At 39.5% G+C, this 12,984-nt stretch overlaps 1 protein-coding gene across 9 annotated transcripts in view; it reads right to left on the reverse strand.

Moving 5' to 3' along the window:
• The window catches only part of MRTFA (myocardin related transcription factor A), a 210,600-nt gene that overhangs the window by 43,465 nt on the left and 154,151 nt on the right, over positions 1–12,984 (reverse strand). For all 9 annotated transcript variants that reach the window (XM_067698181.1, XM_067698180.1, XM_067698182.1 and 6 more), the window contains one exon: positions 5,276–5,341. In XM_067698181.1, the coding sequence (XP_067554282.1) occupies positions 5,276–5,341 (66 nt within the window). The remainder of the gene's footprint in view (positions 1–5,275; positions 5,342–12,984) is intronic.

A 12,984-nucleotide genomic window follows, 5' to 3' on the forward strand; every position in this document is an offset into this window, starting at 1 on the left:
TCAGCTCTTCACTCACGCCAGCCACATTTAAGCACTCAATAGCACATGTGGCTAGTGGCTAGTGTTATAGAATATTTCTAACATCACTGAAAGTGCTATTGGACAGAGCTGGTATAAAGGCTAGTTCTTTTGAATTCATGGTAACTTGGGGGAAAAGATGCCACGGCACCTCAGTATTTAATAAAGACGGACTGAGAGTGACGAAGTTAAATCATAGCCTCTTTCTCATTACAAGAAATCCTGAGGTCTGAGGAGGTTGGTTTACCTTCTCAGGGGTTAAGAACACCAAAAGTTACTTTTAAAAGAGCTTCACCAAAATAGATTTTTATCCATATGTACTCAGGAAAGAAAATCTTGAAACTCCGTTTGTACACTTGATCAAGAATAATATAAGAAATAATCCCCAAGTTACAAATAGCAAAAATATCATTATTAAGAATTTTAGCTACAGAGGAAAAGAGATCGCAATAATTAATCCTGACACTTCCAGCCATTAAATAACCTTCTGTCACAGTTTAGAAGAAATTTCTTGTTGGTGCAGAGACTGCTATAGTCAGATGAACAGGAGATTTTCGGCTAACGTGGGGGCCAGTAAAATGACAGCTTAGATTAGCTACCAGTGCTGCAACTGGGCCGTACTGTCTCTGTGTAGCACTTGGCTAATGCCGACGGCTGAAGCATGACAAAGGGATCAAACCGTAGAATTGAAGGGCTGGGGAATCAAGATGTGGTGAAGTTTATTAAAAATAGAGCTGCGGGAACTCCATTACACGAGGCCATTTTTTTCCAGTTTCAGGGTGAGAACACAGGGCCTACTAGAAGATATATAAATCAGTCAAAACTAGCTGGCCAGCTGGCTCACTTTCTCACCCAGCAACATGTCTGAGGGCCTCTCAGGGGCCAGGCAGTTGACAGTCCCCTGGATTGACAGTGGCTGCCCTCTCTGAGTTGTGCTGCCCTCACACCCTTCGGATTTTCCCAACCACTGAGAAGTAAGTGTCACCAATGGCAGAGGCTGAGTGCACAGAAACACCATTTAAAATGAAAAAAACAAGCTCACCCGAGAAATGGAGGAAGATCCTTAATCTACTGGACAAACATAATGATTTCCTCATTTTTGCCAAGGTACCAAGGTTTTCCTACTACATGCACATGGGGCAATAATGGCCTGGTAAGGGGTAAGTGGAGCATTAGAAATACGCTACTCTCTGCTTTTTCTCAAGGATTCACAATGGAATAACAAAAGGTGGAGAGGGAACAGACAAATGAGATTCTTCTCTCATATCTAGAAAGATTATAGGAGACTTTTTTTCTCATTTGTTTGGGTCAGGAGAATTTCCAGGTTTTCCTTTAAAATGTTATTCCTCTGCAGCAGCTCTCATTGCCAGAATGTTTTTCTTAATTTTCACCTTAACCTTATGGCTTGTACACTTTAAATGTCAAAGAGAAAGGCTGTGGGGAAAGCTCTGTTTGAGAACAAAGTGTACCACACATGACCCACCTCTTCTATGAATCTTCATCCTAGATACAGCAGCATTCCTTAATCTTTGTACTTAAACACCAGCTTCCTATCTGTGCCATCTCTCCTCTCCCTCAAGATATGCAGAGCTTCAGACATCATTAAAGAAAGCTAAGGGCCTGGAATATGTAATCCTTTGCTATCTGGCACTCTGCATTTGGTAGGGTTTAAGTAGTGTTAAATTCGAGACAAATGTTTACAGGATGAGAAAGAAGGATTCTGGGAAATGATTCTATTTAAAAGCACATCAGAAACCAACTTTTATATCCCATAGTTTAGATGCCATGAACAGAGCACATCAAGTAGCAGAAAGAGGTGTATGCGAATTGAGGGATTCTTTAATCCCCTGAATTCTATGGGAAGGCCGTAGCCCAACTTTGAACAATATGCAAAAACATGAATGACCCTGACAGCAAGGCAGCTACTGAAAACATCATGTCCTACAGATATGATGTCAGAACTGGAAGCCAGCCACACATGGGAGCTGCATATGAGGGTTCTCTGAAACGAGGTGGGTGGGTTCTTCCTAGAGCTACAGAAAGATTGGGATGAGAAGAATTTGATAAAAGATATTATCAGAAATGATGAGGCAGAATATAGCCGTGACTACACTGCTCCTTTCCTCTGGTTTGAAGGTCCTAATTACTTCCTAAGTCGTACAACAAACTTAAACATAAAGGCACTTTTCAGAAACTCCTCAGGCCAGCAAGATGGAAATGGAAATGGGCACTTCAAACCAGATGGTATCTTTTCAGGTCTCCAAATCTCCAATAATCAACAAATGGCTGATCAATTATGATTTGCCCCCAGCACTACTCATATTTTTTTTGAAAGACATGAGTGAAGGGTGAGATGTGGAATTGCTGGGGATGTCAGGGAGGCAGAGAATGTTGGAGGCTATAATGAGAGTTAGGGTAGTGGTGAGGGGCTGTGGTGAGGAAGTGGTGTTACTCAGAGCGTGAGGGGCTGGGGAAAAAAAGAGCCTCATCTTTGGGAACTCAGGACCCTATCTGCACATGAGCAGGCATGCTGATGAGCAGGGAACTTCACACCTGAAACTCTTCCCAGGCCTCAACACTCTCTCTCATAATCTAAAAGTTTGCTTCTTACTTTCTTCACTAGAAAAGCTGGAAACCAAACTGTGCCCATAGTTGAAGGTGGCTTGTTGTATGAGGGAAGATGCAATATTCTCATAGAAGCAGGGCATTTCTATTCCTATAAGAAGGGCAATTATTCTCACTTCACAGATACAGAGAACCACCCAAAGCACACAATTAGATATTCAGAATATTTTAGAACCCGGGCTCCTGACAGAACAGGAGTGTTGTTTCAAATTCCATGCCCAGAATTCCAACAAGTTTGCAATAGAGTGGTATCTGTGTCTGTCTTTCATCCTCTCCCTCTCTCTCTTTCACACACACACACACACGCACACGCACACGCACACACACACACTCCACTTTACAACTGGCTGTCTTCATTCATTCGTTCATTCAGTGCCAGGTACTGGGGACAGAAATATAAATAAGATACTTTCTCAAGGAGCTCACAGTCTAATTGGAGAGACAAACATATAAGCAGATAACTGCAATACTCAAGCATCATTTGTCTTAACAACACAGAATACTGTAAGAAATGCTAAGCAAGGAGACTGTATACAATAAATCTTATTAAACAGTTATCTCCAGTAGCCCCTGGTATCAAATGAAAGGCAGCAAGACGAATGCAAGGCACTCATCCTCCGTGTGGCTTTTGGATCCTGAACATACTACAGATCCTGAGAGGTAGCACTATGCTCTCAGAACCAGTACTGTAATTAGAGTCAGCACCCCACAGGTCAATGCTGAATTGCTCTTTATCTTGTGTATGGGCAAATCTTACTACCCAGATAAACTGTTAAATGTCTTGAGGGCAAGTCCTGTGCCTTACATTTCTTTAATCTCTAGAGCACCTAGGACTACCCCAAGCAAAAAGTAGACACTAAACGCATGATGTCTTGGTGAAAGCCATGTGACGCTGGGTAACTTGTTCCTCTACAAGGTTTGTATATAGATTGGCGGATCTGGAGTGTTTTGTAAAGCACAACACCACCCTACCTGATCACATTAACTGATCCACACTTTAAAGATGGGGAGTCCTTCACTGGAAGGCCAGAGAAGAAGATGGCATGTGGGTAAATTGTTTGGTAGTTAATGGCAATTTTAAAAAAGATATAAATTTGAGACTTAAGTTTCCTGGCTGACACTTAGGACAGAAAGAGACCTCAGACTCCTTATACTTGCTATGAAGTTCTAGCTCTTAGACATGGACCTGGTATTACCACGATGTAAATCAAATCCCATCTTCACTTGCTTAAAAGCCGTCAATGGCTTTCCATTGTAGTTAAAGCAGAACCTACCTCCTCCTCGTGGTTGACAAGGCTCTCATTCTGGCTCCGCACACCTTGCCAATCTTAACAGGCCCCTACTCTCTCCTCACTTACCAGGCCCAGCCACAATGGCTTCCTTGATGTTTGCAAACATGCCAGGCTCTTAACTGCACTAGGCCCTTACACTTGCTCTTCCTTCTTCCTGGGCCCTCTTCCTGCTTCTGAATGACTGTCTCCATCATATCCTTCAGATCTCAGCTCAAATATTTCCTCCTCAAGAAGGCCTTTCTTGACCAACTTTTCCAAAGTGATTCCATCTCATTCCTATTATTTATTAATATACCAACCAGTTAATTTACTTCATAGCATTTACCATGTTTTGAAATAATTGTGTTTGTCTCCCTGTTTATTATATTATCAGTCTTCTAAGTACAAAACTCCTGAGAGCAGGAGTTGAACTTATCTTCCTGTATCAACAGGCACACACTAGGTACTCAAATATTTTGAATGAATGAGTGAATGAGAATTAGGAAAGTACAGTAGCAGTAGGTTAGCAGCATTAAGGTGAAAAACGTCAGTTCTCCCACTATGAAGCTAGAAGTTGTTGTATGATATATAAATTTTTACTTCATTAGGGTGTGTCCAAGTAGCAGTTAACACATAAAGATAAAAGAAATGAGAGGGAGAGCCTAACTCTCTGCTGATGACTTAAAAAGAAATGTCAAAAAAAGCAAAATTTTGCTGGCTTCAGCTTCCACTCATTTTATAAGGCTATTGGTAGTAAAAGCAAATTTTCTTACTTCTAACAGATTCCAAGGTTGGCTTTATTTCTCCCAAGTGATGCAGTTCTGCACCAAGCCCAGCCCTGCGATACCCCCATCAATGACTCCATTCAGGCACACTCATCCCCATGCCAGCCTTAGGGTATATCTGAGGCTCTCACTCTAAATAAAACTGGGGTTGACTCAGAATACTAGATGGAAAAGGGCTGTCTCTTCCCAAGCACCCGAACACTAAAGCAAAACACATGTGAGAAGTGTTTTTCCTCACAGTACCCCAGCTCAAGATCTGTTCCTCCTATAAAGGGAAGTATAATAGGGCGTAGAAACCCTTTAAAACGTGCAATTCAGAAGCTAAGGATGATTCAATGGTACCGTTAAACCTAACGTTTTTTGTTTCACTGAACTTGATCAATTAGGGCTGTTCTCTTAACTATCACTGATTGAGAGGCCCTGAACTTAGAAAAGTATGACAAAGAAAGCAGTGAAAAATGAACCCCATAGGCCTTGTTTTCTGTTAGATTCTCCCCGTGGCATACTGGGTACACACACCGCATCCTAAAAGCAACTCTATCAAGTGCTGAGAGGGGGAGAGAGAGTGGTACTTACGCGGCATGATCCCTTGGCTCACCAGTTCCTCCCGCGTCCGGCGCTGCTGGAGCTTCAACTGCAGCACTGCATGGCAGCAAAGAGAGAGGGGAGATCAAGGCTCAGTTGGGCATTCCACCACAAAAGACACATTTTCAAATGCAAAGAAAGCCTCGAAACAGAAGGGTGTAGCGTGAAAGAAGGATCCCCTTTAATTGTGACTGTAATTGCAGAAGTGGCCTGATACAGCACGGTTTCCGTATTCTGCTGTGGGCGGCGAGAGGAAGTTGCAAAGGGTCTTGCTGGGTGATAACAATCCACAAAGTACCAAAGTCTTGCCTCTTGTTCAAAACCTTCTACAACACTGTGTCCTCCTCCAAGACGAAAAAAACACAAATTCTTAACTCAAAGAAAACATAATGAGGACCACCGCACAGCAGAAAAAGCTTTCTAGATGTTCTACACCTCCTTTCTGGTAGCAAATGTTTACCACCATAAGTATAGCGAGTGATAGATCAGGAAGTATTGGTTATTTGTAAAATCTTTTCTTTTGTATCTAAAAATTATACCTATTTTCAGCAAGCAATGGATTTCCATGGACCAGAAAATATTTTGCCATTAAGATAACTCTTCTCTGCCTCTTCCTCTTCACTTAGAGCCTTTTTCTGTTGACATGAAACAACAAAGCTAGGTGATTCAAAGCACATCCGGACTAAGGGAGGGTGATGGGTGTTTCTACTATTTCTACTCTGGCAACACGACTTGATATAACAAGTTAATAGGATTTTTTTTTTTTAAGTAAAAAGCCAATTATCTCTATCTCAAATGCCAGTGAAACCTAAATGGTATTACCACTGCACACCATACAGAATGACAAAGGCATAGCCTCCATTCAGAGACTAAGTGAGAAAATGTCCAGAAAAGGAGGGTTAAGAGGATCTCATGGGTCAAGGGAAGTTCCCTTATATGATAAGTCTTCAATTATAAGGTCCCTGCAAGTCACATCTGAGGGGGACCTGTATCTGTTAGGAACCATATTACTCTAATGTCTGCCTTTTCCATCCACAAAGCAGTTTTTAAGAAGGTCTCCAAAAACTGCAGAACCGTAACTAGTCTCTCCTGACTATATCTCAAATTCAGCAGGTCCAAAACCTATCTTTCCCCCTCAAAACCTAATCTACTTCCCATCCTTTTTCTCTTTAATGGTATCACTACCCTCTTCCCCAGAACTAATACTAAAACTTTTGAGCCAACTTCAACTCTGCCACCTCCTTACGCTCCTATTTCATCAAGTTTACTATGCTTCCTCGTGTTGCAGTGACAGCACTGTGTCTTGCCCACTCTCAGTCACCCCGATCAAGACTGTCCAATCACTCTTCCTCCAGGTACCATGAACTTTCCCAACTCCTTATTCACTTCACCTGGAAATGCCCAACTCTTCACCTGACCTTCCTAACTCACTCCTCCCCAGCACTGAGAATTACTCCAGGCCTCCTGTGAGCTACCTTTTATCTGTTATAAAAAGTAGAGTGATATTTTGCCCTGTGTAATACTTACCCTCTGAATAAATCTTCTCTCTCCTACCAGTTTATAAACTCCTGGGGCGGGGGGGGGGGGCAGGGAATATATCTTACTAATCTATGAACCACCCCCCAAGAGCACTTAATACACAGTAAGCATTTAACAACTGTTTCTTAAACTGAACTGGATCTCTAAATGATGATACATACAGCCTGAGAAATCTAATCAGGAGGGTATTATTATTATTTGCAGATTAACATTGTTAAAAATAAAGACAGCCTTGCAGAATAAAATATAAAAGCAGCAACGGCCACACTAATAGCTAACATTTATAGAACATGTGCTCTGTGCCAGATACTGTCCTACATTCTTTCATGTTTTAACTCACTTAATCTTCATAACTTCCCTATGGAGAGAATAGGTATTATTACTTTATAGGTAAGGAAAATGAGGCCCAGAGAGATTAAGTAGGTTAACTAAGGTGGTCTACTAATAAGAGGTACAACAGGTTTTGAACCCAAGCGTTCTGATTCCAGAACCTGGGCTCCTTACTTCTCTGCTTCTCCAGGGTCTTTTGGAAGCCTGTGCTGCTAATAAGATAAACAGGCATGGAGTATGATCACCTGGGTTCATTCCGTGGTAAGGCAAAGGGGATGAGGGAAATGGATGGTTCAGGCCAGGGTCAAAGAAGTTTGGGTGATCAGTTTCAGTAAAATAAATTTAATCTAAGAACTTGATTTCAGAATAAATTACAGATCAACAGCAGTAGTAATAATAAAATAAAATTATAATAGGGGTCATTGAGTGTTGCTATGTGTCAGCCCTATGTTAAGTGACTGACATGCTTTTTACTTGTTTAATTTAAAAAAAAGCCCTCTTTTTTACATCAGGACTTGGGAGCTGCTCTGTGGTGCTTGGAACAATGGCTTTCTGTGTAATGGAACTGTTATGTGGAGAGACTAAGATGCAAAGGAAAGTTCCAAAACATATGGGAGAATGTTTGCTGGAAAATGACTTGGTTAAAACCTGACAATCCTACCAGCATCCTGCAGGTTGAAGGATGAAGCTATGAATGTCACCAATTGATGTACAGCTTCATTTTAAATGAGGGGTTGCTGTCTGCCTATTGAAAGAGGCCAGTTTGCTATGAAGTTCCTAAGGTGTAAACTTTTCTGGCTAGCGCCACGAGATTTACTTGTCTGTTTTATGAAAAACTGGTGATCAGGAAAAGCTCTTCATTTTATGGACACGGAAAGAAAACAAAACTCAAGACAGATTGTTTTAATTTGTAAACAGATGTCTGAACCAACATCGAATCTAGATTAATGCATCCATAAGATTCAAGCCACTTCTATTCAATCATGTCACTGCCCTAGAGTCATAACCTGTTACTGATACTTTCTAGCTCTGAAACTGTTTTTAATGGAAAATTCTTTTTCAGTTATCCAGCCTTGTAATTAAATAATTTTGAAGGTGGGGGGAAGCCCTGTGCGAATAGTACAATTATTATCTCCATTTTACAGATGAGAAAACTAAGGATCAAACCTTTAAACTTTTGCCTTAGGTCAGATGGCTCAAAAGTGCTGCAACTAGGATTCGTACCAGGTCGCTGTGACACTACAGTGAAGGTACTTAATACTGTGCCACATGTCTCCTTGGAAGAAAGAAAGAGGAGGGCCAGGCAGGATAAAGTAAGAGGGGAAAAAAGGGCATATATTTGTCATCTTTTAGAGTGTTTCTAAGGCCCCGTGTAAGATGAGCTATTAGAAAAGGATTAAATATAACAAACTGATTTGATTTCAGAGAACAGGGAAACCTAATGCAATTCAGTAAGTCTGAACACTTAAAAAAAACAATAACTAATGAAAACTCTATTATCCAAGAATAATTTGAAGTATCAATCATCAGCCTTCCTAAAAACCCATATACAGATAGGGCCATAAGGGATCCATTATGCAAACTTACTGACTGAAAAACTTCTTGCTTCATGAAAGCAAAAATTTAACTCTGATTCGAGCTTTTTATGGAGCTTTTTTTTTTTTTTAAACAGCTCTAGGTCAAAGAGGAAGGTTCATCTAATAAACCTTTTCCATCTCTAAAACTAAATGAAATTAAAGTTCAGTTATCTGAAAATTCCATCTTGTGCCTCTCAGCAGTTAACTCCAAACCCTATGCTTATCTGAAATCTGACCAAGTTTCCCATTTACATAATAGAATTAACCCTTTATCAGTATACTCTGGGTATTGCTATAATTTGATTGTAGGTATGTATTATTTTATACATTGCATAACCCCTGCTAACCCTAACAATGTTTATAAGGAGGAAAATAAAAGCCCTAAGCAGTAAATTCAGAATTATGGTGTAATGTATCTGTCTGGCTCTGTATATATACAACAATCCTTCTTCTAAGACTTTCAGCTACAAAGAAATGCATATTTATATGAATTTCCCCTTTCCTTAGTCTATCTTAATTCCTCTTAATTCTAAGCACTCTAAATAAAATGGCTTTATGTTTCCAGGCCTTGAGGATTATTCATTTTAGAACAAATCATTTAATAAGTGACTTTCAGTAAACACCATATTATGTATTATGTATATTATGTATTACGTATAATGTTATTGCACATCACCATTTAGATTTCCTCTCCATTCCCCAAGTCAATAAAAACTAAACAAAAATACCTATTTGTGCACAAGCATGCATCTTTATACCTTCACTGTTATTGAATTCCACAAATTTAATATATCATCTGTTTCTAAATGGGTCTGCGCAAGCAGCCTATATATAGATGAACAGATGTCTTTAAAGCTGATGCATGGTGAATCAACTGAGTTGCCTGCCAGAAAAGGACTGGAATAAAAAGAAACAAACCGTAAAGTAGGGGAACCTAGGTTCTCCATTCCCCATGAAAATAATCAAGTTTTCCATTTGTTTCAAACACAGGTGATCAACTGCTATTTGAATAACTGGCTACTTGGGAAATCAAAGCAAGGGAAGGAACTTCACATATTTCTGCCCTGTACGACCATGGAGGTATACTGATGGTGTTCAAGGGATAATGCCCAAGAAATGAACACATCAAACAATTGGGTCAACTGAGTCTGGAAAGAAAAAGCAAAAATAAGTGCTGTGTTCTCAAGTCCAGCTCTATGGCTTCCACTGGTCAGTAGTTCTGGATTTTACTGAAAAGGGAGATGTGCAGCTCAGTAGGTTGCTCCTACCTTATTCATATTTACCCATTATTGATTTCACCATGGCTTCTAGAATAGGGAGGCAAAGTATAAGTTATGAGGGAAGTAGAAAAGAAGAGGAAAGGGTTAGTATGGGAATGACTGGGAAAGAACAAAAACACTCCCTCTGCATCGTCCTTTGCTCAGGATGAAGACCTCTTCAACAAAGATTCTGACTGCAGGAACATTCCATTAACTCAGCTCTATTCGAAACACTGATGAATCTTTTTCTCAGTTCTTTAAATTTGGATATGAAACCTAATCAAATGACAAACTAATCAAATGACAAAATGTGATCACAGCTCTTCAGACTATTTATGTTACAAAAAGGCTCCAAAATAAACTTGTTGACAAATAAGGGAAATGCTCCTTGACCAGAAATTATATGCTAGTCCAAAAAGTGCTGTATCAGAAACTCAGTGAGGTTTAGATGCTTGAGGAGAGCAAAAGGCAAACAAGCCTTCTCAAAAATCTTTTCTCTCCCCACCCCACCCCTGCTAAGATATTTGACCCTAAGTTATGGAGGTTTTCATACTTCAGAGGAGGAAATTACTACCCAGAAATGATCAGTTGAAAGACTGGCCTGGTTGGAGTTAAGTTTGAAAGCATGAGTTTTCATGAGAATTAAAAGTGACCCTCATACTAAGATACTAAAATAAAAAGGACGAATATACTAGAAAATAAATTAGATGTCATTTCTGGCATTCCTAAGGTACAACTAATACTAGAAGATTTCGGGACTTCCCTAGTGGTCCAGTGGGTAAGACTCCGCGCTCCCATTGCAGGGGGCCCGGGTTTGATCCCTAGTCGGGGAACTAGATCCCACATGCATGTGGCAACTAAGAGTCCACATGCCGCAACTAAGTCCACAAGCGGCAACGAAGACCCCGCATGATGCAACTAAGACCCGGCGCAGACAAAATAAATAAATATTAAAAAAAAAAAAAAACTAGAAGATTTCTCCATTTTGTTTTAATTCAATTTCATGATACTTACTTAAATGATTTAGAATAAGGAATCTTTTGATTTATCTCCTCATGAATTACAATCTACCTCACTTTTTTTTTTTTTCTTTTTTACGGTACACGGGTCTCTCACTGTTGTGGCCTCTCCCGTTGTGGAGCACAGGCTCTGGACGTGCAGGCTCAGCGGCCATGGCTCACGGGCCCAGCTGCTCTGCGGCATGTGGGATCTTCCCGGACCGGGCCATGAACCCGTGTCCCCTGCATTGGCAGGCGGACTCTCAACCACTGCGCCACCAGGGAAGCCCTACCTCACTCTTGATAATGAAGAAATATGCAGAAAATCAACAAGAATATAGAAAACTTGAATACACTCCACCCAACAACTGCAGAATACATATTCTTCTTAAGCACACATGGAACAGTTTCTAGGACAGGTCATATACTAGGCCATAAAATCAGTCTTAGTGAGTTTAAATGGATTTAAATCATACAAAGTAAATTCTTTGACTACAATGAAATTAAATTACAAACCAACAACAGAAGAAAATTTGGGAAATTCATAATTATGTAGAAATTAAACAACACACTCTTAAGTAGCCAATGGGTCAAAGGAAAAATAATAGGGAAATTAGAAAGTATTTTGAACTGAACAATATATCAAAATTTATGGGATATATCTAAAGTAGTGCTTAGAGGGAAATTCATAGATTTAAATGCCTATATCAGAAAAGAAGAAAGATCTCAAATACATACTATAAAGCCTTCACCTTAAGAAGCTAGAAAAAGAAGTGCAAACTAAACCCAAGGTAAGTAGAAGAAAGAAAGTTAAAGCAGAAAGGAATTATACAGAAAACAGAAAAACAGAGAAAACCAATGGAACCAAAAGTTTTTGTTTAGAAATATCAACAAAACTGACAAATCTTTAGTCAGAATGACCAAGAAAAGAGACATAAAGCAGATGCAAAACTCAGCAATGTAAAAGGAGGTATTACCACCAACTATAGTAAGTAAGAAAGTTAAAAGGGAACACTATGAAGAACCATATGCCAACAAACTAGATAACTTAGATGAAGTGGACAAATTCCTAGAAAGGCACAAATTACTGAAACTGACTCAAGAAAAAACAGAATATCCAGAGAGACCTATAAAAAGTAAAGAGATTTTCCTTTTTTTGAGGAGAAAAGAAAAACCAAGGCTCAGATGGCTTCACTGGTAAATTTTACCAAACATTTAAGAGAAGAATTAATAATAATCCTTCACAAACTCTTCCAGAAAACAGAGAAGGGAACACTTCCCAACTCACTTTATGAGGCTAGCATTACTCTGATACCAAAGCCAGAGAAAGACATCACAACAAAACTACAGACCAATGTCCCTTATGAACACAGACACAAAAATTCTCAACAAAATACTAGAAAACAGAAGCCAGGACTGGAACCAAATCTTCTGTATTCTTATCCTTGTATTCTTTCCCCCATTCTAGTGATTCTCAACCTTTACTTCCCAAATAAAATCATCTGAGAATGTCTTCAATTGGTCTAGAGTGGGGCCTGGACATCAGGGTTTTTCAAAGGCTTGCCAGATGATTCTAATGTAGTGTCAGGTTAACAACTGCTGCCCCATTTAATGCTACTTTGGCGTAACTTAAATTCACTTTACATTGGAAAATTAAACATGTTCCATCCATGTTCATGATGCCAATTATAAATCATGCTGAGTAACTAGTACTGCGCAGATTTAATTCACCTTTCTTTTGATGCTCCCAATTAACTGCTTTTAAAGCACATCATCCTTTGGTGTGTACTGAACAATGGCTGAATCTTTTTAAGTTAAAAATTTTGTTTTAAATTTGTTTAAAAGTTTGTAACAGGAGAGGACTTTCATTTTCTAACACACTTCTTCCAGAAAAATTATTTGTCGTCTACTACTGAAGGTTTAAATGTCAAGGGGAAAAAAATGGCTAAAGAACAACTTAATAAACAGATAAAATCCGGTATCCCTAGGCTCACTTC

Source organism: Pseudorca crassidens, chromosome 11 (genome assembly GCF_039906515.1).
Source record: "Pseudorca crassidens isolate mPseCra1 chromosome 11, mPseCra1.hap1, whole genome shotgun sequence".
NCBI lineage: Eukaryota > Metazoa > Chordata > Mammalia > Artiodactyla > Delphinidae > Pseudorca > Pseudorca crassidens.